Source organism: Coffea arabica, chromosome 11e (assembly GCF_036785885.1).
Source record: "Coffea arabica cultivar ET-39 chromosome 11e, Coffea Arabica ET-39 HiFi, whole genome shotgun sequence".
NCBI classification, from domain to species: domain Eukaryota; kingdom Viridiplantae; phylum Streptophyta; class Magnoliopsida; order Gentianales; family Rubiaceae; genus Coffea; species Coffea arabica.
The window spans coordinates 61,798,566-61,811,451 of record NC_092331.1 but is presented as its reverse complement, the minus strand read 5'-3'; the positions used below and the strand labels follow the sequence as shown (position 1 = coordinate 61,811,451).

At 34.3% G+C, this 12,886-nt stretch overlaps 1 protein-coding gene across 1 annotated transcript; it reads right to left on the bottom strand.

Annotated features, from left to right (window-relative positions):
* Positions 1-5,270: 5,270 nt before the first annotated feature.
* On the bottom strand, positions 5,271-12,095 carry LOC140021122 (uncharacterized). The gene is made up of 8 exons (XM_072071882.1): positions 11,698-12,095; positions 9,756-9,924; positions 9,562-9,680; positions 9,210-9,306; positions 8,904-9,050; positions 8,540-8,812; positions 6,615-6,952; positions 5,271-5,908 (listed from the first exon to the last, which is right to left on the bottom strand). Exons 2-8 carry the CDS (start codon positions 9,901-9,903, stop codon positions 5,693-5,695), a joined length of 1,338 nt encoding a protein of 445 aa, XP_071927983.1. The 5' UTR covers positions 9,904-9,924; positions 11,698-12,095; the 3' UTR covers positions 5,271-5,692.
* Between the last annotated feature and the right edge of the window lie 791 nt (positions 12,096-12,886).

Sequence of the window (12,886 nt, the reverse complement as noted above, 5' to 3'; positions counted from 1 at the left end):
ATTCAAGCGAGTCAAGGCATATGGGAGATCACAGGCTATGCAGAGCATAAAATTGTTAACATGAATGCAAGAACTTGTACTTGTAGAGAATAGGATATAATTGATGTTCCTTATGTACATGCATATGCAGTAATTATAAATTCTGATCAAGAACTAGTAGATCTTATCCATCCATACTATAGTGTAGAGTACTATAGTAGAACTTATAAGGATATGGTGGTTCCTATTCCAAAAAATAGTCTATGGATTCAAACAGATGGATTGCCGATTCAACCACAAAAACTAAAATAAGACTTGGTAGACCAAGACAACTACCAAAAAAAAGTGCAGATGAGTTAGTGAATGGTAATATGATATCTTGAAAGGATACTATAGCCCGCTATAGCAATTGTAATATGCCTGCCTGGTCATAATAAGAAGACATGCAAGGAACCAATACAAGTTGTGTATAATGCCTTAAATTGTGTTCAATAATTTCTTTACTTAACTTATTTATTTATTTGATTACTTTTGTAGGATGAAGGTACCACTCAAATAAGAAGAGGAGGAGGTACAGCTTTATCAAAAAATGTTGGTGGAAGACCGAGAAGAGTTAATGTAGACACACAGAATGTTAATGTCAGTGTAACTAGTGGTAATGGAAGAGATAATGGAAAAAGGGATAACTTATGGTAAGGGAAGAGGTAATGGTAGGAGAGTGGAATTATCAGTTAGAGGTGGGGGATGAGGGAAAAGAATGAGAGGTACATTTTTAGGATGTTCTCCACAACTTTTTGGATTTGAAATTTGAAATGGTATTGGCATGTCTGATGGAAGAAATTTCATCCCAACTGATGTAATGATCTAATATTATCTTAGACATTATGTATATTTCTAGACTTTGTCATTTTTAACATGTACTAATTATTTCTCATTAATGGTAAGTGGCAAGTATGGCCATGTAGTCTTAAAACAATTCTGAAACTCGGACAATTCAAATGATAAGTATTTCAGCTGTATTTTTGTACGCATCTACTTAATCTCAACTGCATTTTAGCAAACTAATGTCATATATAACTAGTGGACAAATGATCCCCTGACTGGAGGCTCACAATTGAGCACTAATACACAAGCTAATGAGGGTAGTCTACCGACTACTCAAGTATATATTGTTATTGCAATTCATATACATTTTACAGGCAAAGTAAAAGTGTATATACATGACCAATATCTTACTTTTATTTGTACAAGATCCAAAGGCATTCAACAAATTTTGGTGATATTTTGTTCTTCGGTCAATTTTCCAGCACTAGGACATGTGTGCATCAAGATTCTTGAGTACCACCTAATGAAGGTTCATTTAACTATTAGGATGATAACATAACCCGTAAAGGATATATTCCTCTTTTGTATTGGATACACTTTTGAAAGGTTTAGACAATAGTTATAGTTTTTTTTGTTTGGTTGAACATTAGAATATGATATTTTAGTACTTTGTATTAGTAAGGTGGAAGATGATCTTCCTGATAATTTATGCAACATGCTTTATCATATTTCATCAATGAATTATGAACTAAATTTTGAAGTTACTGCTTTTGCTCTTTTTATTGTTACGCTATTTATTTTTTCATATTGCTTTCTTTTTTTTCTCTAACATGAAACCAACACTGTGATGCTCTTTACAATAAACCTTAATGTTATACTATTTTAAAAGATTCATATTACATGGTGTTTATAGCAGGAAATATACTTGTTCCTTTTTTTTCAAGATTCTTGAGTACCACCTAATGAAGGTTCATTTAACTATTAGGATGATAACATAACCCGTAAAGGATATATTCCTCTTTTGTATTGGATACATACTTTTGAAAGGTTTAGACAATAGTTATAGTTTTTTTTGTTTGGTTGAACATTAGAATATGATATTTTAGTACTTTGTATTAGTAAGGTGGAAGATGATCTTCCTGATAATTTATGCAACATGCTTTATCATATTTCATCAATGAATTATGAACTAAATTTTGAAGTTACTGCTTTTGCTCTTTTTATTGTTACGCTATTTATTTTTTCATATTGCTTTCTTTTTTTTCTCTAACATGAAACCAACACTGTGATGCTCTTTACAATAAACCTTAATGTTATACTATTTTAAAAGATTCATATTACATGGTGTTTATAGCAGGAAATATACTTGTTCCTTTTTTTTTTTTTTAATTACTGCAATTACAACTACAACAAACGCTACTACAATTAGAGATATCATCTTCCACCATTTTGCAATTTGTTCTTTTTCTTTCTTTAAGAACTCCTTTATACTTGGCCATTGTTTCCTGCAATGACTGGATTATAGTTTTGAATTCTTCATATTTGGTCACCAATTAGTCATTTTGAAGTATAGTAGTAACTCTTGCAGCATTCACTCTTTCATATGCTCTTTGTAGCTGTTCATTTTATTGCTGCAAATGATTCATTCTTGCCTATATTTCTTGCATTTGATCATACAAATATTCTTCAATTTTCATTCCTTTTTTGCATGTTTCAGGTTCCACCTATTTAAAATACCCGCATGCATTAGCATTATGTTTTTAAAAAAATTCAAATAATTGTTATTACCGTTGGTTCACTGAAATTGTGTGAGATTTGGACTTACCAAATAATTAGAACATCCTAAGAATTTTCTTCCTGAATTGTGACTGGTACATGAAGTACGTAGAAGTGCTGTTTTTTCACAATTGTATCTTGAGTTGAAGTTTGTTGCTTCATATGCATTGCTTGAGTTGCAACTATTTGGACCGTGCTCCATATGTGTAGAAAACTATGCAACATCCGTAAATAAGAGAAAATAAAAGGGAAAAAACTATAAGGATATGTGATAGTAGATGAAGACATTTATATTTATTTGAAATGAGGGTAATTCTATCAGCAAATTTTAACGAATCGAGCTTGCAAGACACGCTCTTTATTTGGTTGTAAAATCTGTGAATGATAGTTTTCTTGGGGCACAAAGTACATATATATATATATTGAGACGTATTGTGCAATAATTATGAAAGTTCATGGGAGTTTTCACGTTTAATCCTTTCTTGAGTTGGGATGCGTAGTTGTGGCTTACATAACGACGCGTGGCATTAGGCAGACGAGTATAATTAAATTTTGTTTTTCTTCATGGTCTTTTGTGGGAAGAACTAATAAATAAATGGAGTGAATAGTGAAGGTTCTGGAAAACCATTGCGTCATCACGTGCTCCATACCAAAATTGTGAAGTGCGTGATTGATGAAGAAATTCTGGATGACTCTTTTGTTTAAAATATAATAAAGGCTTAGGGTGCCTTTATCTACGCTACATTGTCATAAAAGTTCTTCTACCCAAAAACCATAAGGATCAAAGTATTGTCTGTATTGATACTAGTCCGTCGCGGTATCTCGTGGTTGCAAACACCAATAGCATAGCTTTTTGCGATGGTTAGTCAATCACGTATTATTCCTTTCTAAAAAAATCACGTATTGTATTCAGGCCATTTAATTTGGATCCATACCAAAGTAATTTATGCTATAAATAAATCGAGTTAAATCGAATCTTGACTCAATTTTATTAAATTCAAATTCAAGTTTAACGGGTTCAAAATATAAAGTTTGATATCAAACTTGAATCGAATTCAATGTCAATACTACTTGATTTTAAAAAATAGAAAATGATTATTTTATTTACAAATGAATAAAATTGTAATTTTTCCTTGACAAATAATACGTGACTTGACGAGTTAGATTTATCCATATTCATGCTCAACTTAATCGACTCATGTTCAACTCAAACTCGATATTAACCGAATTAAAATTAAGCTTTAGCCGATCCGGCTCTTTGCTCCATGCTTCGATTTATGTTTTTTATGCTATGTAATGTAAATCATTAACTACAAACTTACAGTACATATACCACGGAATGAAGTTGGTTAAGAATACAGACATCAAGACTGGATAATCGTGGAAAAGATGGCTAGTTATCTACAGATATACATATGTTTTATCCATACGGTGGTACTATTTTAGCCTTTTTTAACACCAGACCTGCCTTTTTTTTCCCGGATAAAGGGCAATGACGGTCCACAAAAAATTGTATGATCCAGATCACGTCTTATACCTCGATTTTTATAACATATGTGAAACCCACAAAATTTTGTTCTAAAATTACACGTTATACAAACAAAATTACACCATGTGCAAAATGCACAAAACCAACAGGAAGCCCGTGGTCCCTTTTTTCCCCCTCCAGCTCGTGCTTTATGTATGGAGAGATTTGCAATAATCATTATCGAAATAATTTGTTAACCTTGCAACTTATGTTCCATTTTTTAGGTTCCTTTAACCTTGCAACTTATGTTCCTTTTTTTCTTCCCTAACGTCAGCCACGGAGTACTAAAAAATTTAGTTAATTTCAATTTGCACCTTTTAACTATATTCAAATTTTCACTTTAATCAATGATCTTACTTAAATAACAAATTTTATATTCAAATCACTAAAATGTCCCACTTTGAAATTAGAGACCAAAGTGAGAATACAAGAATAGTTAAAAGGTGCAAATTTTAATTAACCCTAAAAATATTTTTCATATTCATCAATAAATTAACGACAAGCTTCTGATAAAAAAAAAAAAAAAGTAACGACGAGCTTCTGCCATTGAATGCAAGTACGAAACTCTAATCACTTTGACATTTTAGCTATAAGTAAAAACCTCGAGGCCGCTGATCACCAGATGGTTAGCAATTATAGTTTCATTTCTCTATATTTATTCACTCAGATTCCTTAATAGGACATCGAATTAGGCTAAGATTTGACAGACGTAATCATAACAGACACGCATAAGAACTTTAAAGGAGAAAAGTATATCGGTCTTTGGCAGCACAAAATCCCCATGGAAGGAAAACTGATAAGGCCATGTCCCTTCGGGCGCATCCGACAGAATTGGACCGATAAGGACATTTTCCTAAGAAAACTGAAATGTTTCGCCAGTTAAGAGTTTGGTTTCTGCCGTCCCGGCTATTTTATCGAGGATGACAAAAATCAAAGTAACAAAATCAGATCCTCAAGTTGTTTGATAAAAACCTTAAGTCCTTTTAAAATAGATAACCACCAAAGTCGTGTCTGTGACGTCTTTACAAAATCAGTAAATCTCGGAATGAACAAAAGAAAAGCAGAACAAAAAACCAAAACAGAACGAAGACTCCCTTGAAGGACCCAAGGGAGATAAAGGCGTAGAGACTCTAGCGTTATTGTTCAGAAGGCGCGTCCAAAATGCCAGATAATGTTTGCTGTAACTAAAGGAAATGTGTCTGGCAAAACTGCCAGGCTGAACATTGTAATTTTCCAACAGAATGCCATCACAAGAAGCATAACTTATTCCTTGATTTAAAACTTTAAACAAGCATCCCTATCATCTTTGACTTAATTTTCTACTTAATTCCGGACAAACATCTAGTCTAATTCCTAATTAAACGGCAGATAGTTATTGTAAAAGGGAGAGAGGGTTAAAAAAAAAAAATACTAACCTGAGTCCAAGAGTGAATCTCTTGTACTTGGGACAAGAAATGGACAATGGCCGTAGGAAGGATGTGTCCTCTTCTCTGGACCACACTGATGCTGTTTCAAGAACATCATTCTACATGCTCGTTCATGTCATTTCCTCTTCAGACATACCTTCTACACAGATCTATGTGCTCATCTTTCAAGTGGGTCTCCTCTATTCGAGTTTAAAGGACAAACTGCTGCAGCTATTTTCTCTCTAAGGTTGAATTTCTCAGCAATCAATGGCCTTACATCGTCAACTGCAACTAAACTTTCCAAGAATGGAAGCAATGAAATTAACTCTGTATCAGAACGATCATCAAACCAGCTCTCTATTGGTATTCCATTGTCTATCTGAAACCCAAATGCCTGAAAATAAAATTTTCATGTCAATAAAGCAAATGATGAATCTTTTGTTGATCTAGCAGTCAAACTATAACATACTCCCATATCCTTAAAGAGGACATGGAGATTCCCACAAATTTAACACAATGTTAGAACAATCATAATTTAGCTTCCTATCAAACACTGGATGGTCAAACTTTACTCCTTTTTTAAAATATTTTTCTACCAAGGGAGGAATGGGATTTAAAAAGCAAGGGATCAAACTTCAATTGATACAAAGATTAATTTTGTCAATGCACTTGGTTCTTAGTAAGAAAGCATCAATGCATAAAATCTTAATTAACCTACAAAATGGAGTTAATTCCAATATGAAAAGAAAAAGAAAGATATCAGCACAATTATCAGGAAGCAAAGTAATAACTTCTATAGGACAAATAACTTCTACAAGCTAAATTATCCCTAATAACTTCTATACAAATAACTTCTGTAGGACAAATAACTCACGGCATAACTTCTATAAGCTAAATAAGACAACAAACTATCTCTTCCATCACTAAGCTCGCTGGGAAATTGACAACTGCACAAGGATCATCTTTTCAAAGGGATGGAACAGGGGTATGAAAAAAAGCTTCTTGTGCTTTCAACATAACAGATCAGAATGCAGAAAATAGACATCATCCAAGACCAATGCTTGAGCTATCCAGCCAAAAACAAAGTGCGGCAGCAATACCTGGGGAGAGTTATCAATAATAATCACATGTGCTAAGTCACGCCCAAGAACTGACAGATCTTTGAGATAATTTCCATCAACAAGCACACAGGACTCACGGAAAACACGGTGGCGAAATATTTTCCTCTTTGGGTCTAGTACGTTCAGAAGCTGCTCAGCATAAATGCTCTGGCTGGCTGTGAAAATGATAATTTCAAAAAGGCCCGATACCCTATCCATGAAATCTCTTAGATGAGGACGGCACCTAACATAGACAGTATGCTTCTTCAGGTTGAAATCAACAGAAAAGGTAAAATCTGCATCATCACAAGGTTCAAGTGTGGAGTGCACCAAGGTCTCTGTCAATCAATATACTTTATTAGTATAAGCTATAGTTTTGATAATAACTATGATAGAGTCCAGAAAAGATATCACAAATGCACCAAATGGAGTAAATTACAGCCAGATCTAAGCACAACCAGCATGCACATCTACAAATTAAATTGCAGGTAAGCAAGTGTTCAATTTCAATAGCTGCAAAAGGACTCTGAAGATTATGAGAATTATTAGCCTTCTAATTTCACGTTTAACCTGTGTGTTAACTTTTCTTTTTCTATTCGGGCGAGTATAGATACGTCTTATTGGACAAAAACCAAAACCCCAAACCCAACTGCATTGGTCCCTGTAAACTAAGACAAAAAGGAGAGAAAATACTCTTCTTCATCTCTTTGGACTACACAATATACAAATATATATACACAAGTGTAACCTAATTTAGATCCTAAAATCATGCTAATCTAAATCAATCTACTACCTAATTAATATATGATACTATAATCATATGATACCTAATTAATATATGATACTATAATCAAATCTTTCCTAATATTGACAATAGCAAATATTTCCATAATATCAGATCACATATCTTCAACACTCTCCCTCAAGATGGAGCATAGATGTTAATCATGCCCATCTTGCCACAAATGTAATCAATTCTCGGACCATTTAGAGGCTTAGTGAAAATATCAGCTAACTGTTCTCCAGTTCTCACATGATTGGTTGAGATCAAGTTTTGCTGGATTTTTTTCATGAACAAAGTGGCAATCAATTTCGATATGCTTTGTTCTCTCCACTTGAAAAATAGTTTTGCATCTTCCCTTAGCCAAACCTTCTTTTCTTTTCCATCAACGGGTGGGTCATCAGTGAGATGATCATCTCTATCGATGCTGCGCAGATATATCCAAATAGTTTTACTCCAATCCAAAAAAATTTTTCCACTCAATTTGTGTTCAGTAATTTTTGATGTTGTAGGAATAACATCAGAAATTACTGTTTTCATCTCTCTACTACTACCTTTCATATCTGCCATTATAATTCACACAAGAAAGACCTAAAAGTGATTCAATAGGGTCACGTCAAAAGACAAACTGATAACAGACCTAAAAGTGACTCAATAGGGTCACGTCAAAAGACAAACTGATAACAGACCTAAAAGTGACTCAATAGGGTCACGTCAAAAGACAAACTGATAACAGACCTAAAAGTGACTCAATAGGGTCACGTCAAAAGACAAACTGATAACAGAGCCTGAAGCTCTGATAACATGTAAACTAAGGAAAAAAGGAGAGAAAATACTCTTCTTCATCTCTTTGGACTACACAATATACAAATATATATACACAAGTGTAACCTAATTTAGATCCGAAAATCATGCTAATCTAAATCAATCTACTACCTAATTAATATATGATACTATAATCATATGATACTATAATCAAATCTTTCCTAATATTTACAATAGCAAATATTTCCATAATATCAGATCACATATCTTCAACAGTCCCAAAGGCAATGGCTTTGCCCTAAATCATATGCAACATATCTGCATCTGTATGGGAGAAATGAACAACTAAAACAACCAAGAATTCTTAAATAATCCTTACCATCCAAGTCTAACACAAGAGTGGTTGAAGGGCAACTCCGTGTCTGCTTGGGCAATAGCATAGGCCGAAATTTTGGGACAACAGAATGCAGGTCTGGCAAATTCTTTACAAAAAAGTATGGATCAAAGTCATCAAAGTCTTCAACTTCCTCATCATCATAACATATATCGGCAGACAACTGTTCTTGATTATATTCATCAACACATTCCAAATTTGAATTTTTCATGGAAAGATAAACTGAAGAAATTTCTGATGGTAGAGCACCTCCAAAGTCTGTGTAGCAGTATCACACTATCAGTACAAAGGGAAAAGCTTGAAGAATTATTCTTATGTTTCATAAAACATTTAATGCCTTCTCCATTACCTGGGCAAGTAAGATTCATTGAAGTGAGTGCATCCTGATCAAAACTCTTCCCTTGAATCACATGTGCATTTAGCAAATCAACCTGCAGGTTTTCTTTCCCATGGTCCTGGAAATGCTGTCCTCCATGCTGGAAAAACTTGAAGAAGTCTGATGGGAATGGGAAGTCATGAATCAAGCGTTTAATGAAACCAAATAAGAAATATTACTAGAGATCTTGTGCAAAGATGTCATCAGAACCATTATATGTCTTAATCAGAGACAACGAAAGAGCCATAATACAATGAAAGCATCAAGCTCTACTTCTACCTGCATTTGCAATTTCCCCTCCAATGCTTCTTGAAATATGGAAGCCAGGAGAAAATATAGTATCAACCACTTGATGAACTGCTACATCATCAAAACCCTGCCATATGCAAACAATTCCAAACAAATTATCCAAAACAGTTGATTTCTTGATTTCTCTAGGCCTACTAATGAGAAAGCTATTATAATATTCTGATAGCAACATAATCCAGTCAGACAAATCCTGGCATAAAATTTTTGACGGAAACCATTATGCTATTTATCATACAGTATAACGTCCAATGGGAATCCATAAAACATAAAGGAACTAAAGATAAGTCTTGTCAATATCACTATATTTCACTATTCACCATACCTTTTTCTTGTCATCATGGCCTAAACAAGCAGTGAAATTGTCATCATTCACCAAACCTAGTGTAGTATCCAAATTTGTTGCAGCAGCAAACAACTCTGTGTTTTCCGGGAGCTTTCTAGCTGAAGAAGCAATACGTCTCATTTAACAATAGAACACATAACAGAATGAAAAAGTGATTCAATACACAAAATTACCAGTTTTTTGCTTCCTTGTAGAAGAAGTAATTAGCTCTGCAACTTTCTCTGCTTGAACCAGCACGTTGTCAGATACCTTTTTCTGGAGTCTTGAAGCTTTTGGAGTGGAGCCAGCAGTTCGTCCACCACCTTTCTTCTTGTTTTGCATCCTCAATTTGGAGAAGTGTATCTGGGTGCAAAAATGACTTGAGACAACTGAATTTGTAAGCATACAAAATAAAATCTTGTATGATTACTTTGTCATTTTGTATATTTTATTTTGTATAATGACTGTCTAAGAAAATCATACTAAGAACACAGAGAAATCATTATCACTAATGAACAGATGCATTAGCCCAGGTCATTCTGGTTAAGCATCTCCTATCTCCTTCACTGAGTCCAATTTTGGTCAAAGAAAGGATATTCCAAGTCAAACACAGACAAAAGTCCAGCCCAGCAATCATATAAAAAAGAATAGCAAAAAATGCTCCAATTGCATCGAAATAATCAACCTTCAAATCAAACTCCATGGCCTCAAAGCCTTTCTACATTATTTGGATTGTATCGAAGTTTGAAATTCCAGATGAACAAAGTCATATTTATCTAAGAATTTTGGGTATCATTTTCCATACACATGAAATCACCTCAAATTTTTTGACACACAGTTATTCTTGAAGAATTCTGTTTAACTAAAAATAGCTGTTCGAGGATTATTTATTCGAATAATGATGCTTTGATTGCAATGCTAAAAAATATTCTTAGATATATTCCTGTTCCTTAAACAGGACTCATCTTTTTCTTCTTCTTTTGCCGTTGTTCCTTCTTCTGTGGCTACTGTTGTTCTTTTTGGTCCCAAACTCCCTCCAGTCTTCCCTATCCTCCCTCCTTTCCTTCTTCATCAATTTCTCTAAGCATATACGAGAATGGAAGAACAAAAGTAGAAGAGCAGCCACAAAAGCAGACCACACGTGGCGCCTGCTTCAGCATCTTTCACTTCCAATAATTCCCTCTCCACACCCACATTCAATATCAAACTAGCACAGCACAGGTGCCTTCTAAGATTTGCTGTATCAGTCAAATCCCAGCAGCTTGAAAATTGCACTGGTAAGATGTTAAAGTGGACTGTGGGGCAGAATAATGTTGGTGTTGTGGTCAGGGCGTATTCATGGCCTTCAAATGCAAAACTAAGTAGTAACAAAAAAAAAGCCATCCTCACCGTCGTCGTCATCATCATCATCATAGTAAAGAGAAAAATCTTATCAATACTAAAAACCAAGGATACCAACAAGAAGAAAGTGCAGGGAAACAATCAAAAGGGGGGGCAGTAAGAAGTGGATAATTACAGAACTAGAGTTAGTACTACCAATGGTAACCTTGGAGGCTGTGCAAAAAAAAGTGAATAGGTTGTTCAGTTGGAAAAATATGGAGAAGGGACTGGAATAGAAGGAGCGGGGAGGGTGTAAAGAGTTTTGGAAAAAGAAGAAAAAATTGTGGCAGAGAAAGAAGAATTAAATTTGTATGAGAGAGAAAAACCAGCAATGTTTCTATAACTTCCGATAAAAGTATGAATAATCGGATAAATAACCCGCCATGGTAAGCCCCAATGACTGCAATTTACTCATAAAACTGATGAATTTGGCGTTTAAAACCTCAAACCCATACTTCCCAAAGTACTTCTTTTCTAACCAAACCCTACATTAACCTGCAAATTCGTGTAACTAAATCGAGCTGGTAAGGAACTGCGATTGAGAGGAATGAAAACCAAACTTTCATTCCCTATCACCGCCTGTTTGGAATCTAAACTTACTTCAGACAAGTATTCGCGGCTCCAGCTGCTAAATTGCAAGCCAATATCACATATATGAACAGTCAAGATACAACATAGAAGAAAGAACTAAAAACCCTAACTGCCGAGTGAAAAACATCTAATTAAGTTTCAAAAAAAAAAAAAGAAAAGTCAAACCTTTCCTCAAGTTTAATAATCCAAAAAGATGCCGCTGCTGAAGTTCATATCAGTTGTTATCAGCCTTCCGTTGAGCAAACCAAACCACAGGTTTCCGCCGCTGAAGTTTAATTTTCAGAGATGGGAGAGATAAATTATAAGCAAAAAGGCACGGGTTAGCTGCAGAACTAAAGATGAACCGAAGATTCAGGGCTTTTTCCCGACGGGGATTGAAATGAAAGAAATGAGAGGGAAAATTGGGAACGAAGAAATGAAAATTACTAGTTTGGGGAGGAGAGAAATAAATGAATAAGTAAATATGATACTAGTTTTTTTTTTTTTTTTTGGTAGGGAAATACTTGTGCAAATAATCTATCGGGTTTCATAAATTTCGGAGTCTGTCTTACAAGTTCAAGTTCAAATTCAAGTTCAACTCGCGCGACTATAGTTTAGTCCTTACTCGCTTCTACTGGTGCACATGTGTGCTCCTGTTGGGGAGCGTGAATGTTTGGAGAGTGGAACTAGCGAGTAGCCATCCAGTTGTGTTTCTTGTGGAGCTATCTTTTGCGCTTTCATCTCTGCAATTATTTTTCGGGGCTTGGTTCTTCTAAATCCAGTGGTTACGCAAAAGGGCATCCTTGCACTTCCCTAATTCCGAGTGGAAGCCTTTAGGTTTCATGATTTGCAGCTTTTCCCAATTTCAGTAAAATTCTTCTTCCTTTTGAACTCGGCGTTAAGAATTTAAAGATGATTTCCCCAGTTTTTAAGCAAGATGGGATGGATAGGGATGATACATATATACTTCATCAGGTTCAACATAGATACTACTGTTAATATTCTTAGTGAAAATGACAAGATTCAGGATTAATGTCACCATAAAAAATGTTCGTTAGATAAACATACTTTTTTTATTTGATAAATGTTATTTGCATTTCATTTTTTGTTAAATATACTCTGATCATTTGTTTTATTATGTAGCCTAATAAATAAAAATTATATGATAAAAATAATAAGAGAAGTGCGATTAATAAAAATAGGAGTATAAATAACATTATTCTTTTTATTTTTATCGCTCACTAAATTAATCTCTATCTATCATAAAATTGAGTCTATGTATGTTAAAATTCGCGATTTTACGACATGCAAAGTGATACAGATTCCTTATTTTCACAAGAAGCATTTGGAACCTCAATATTAGATCAAAATCATT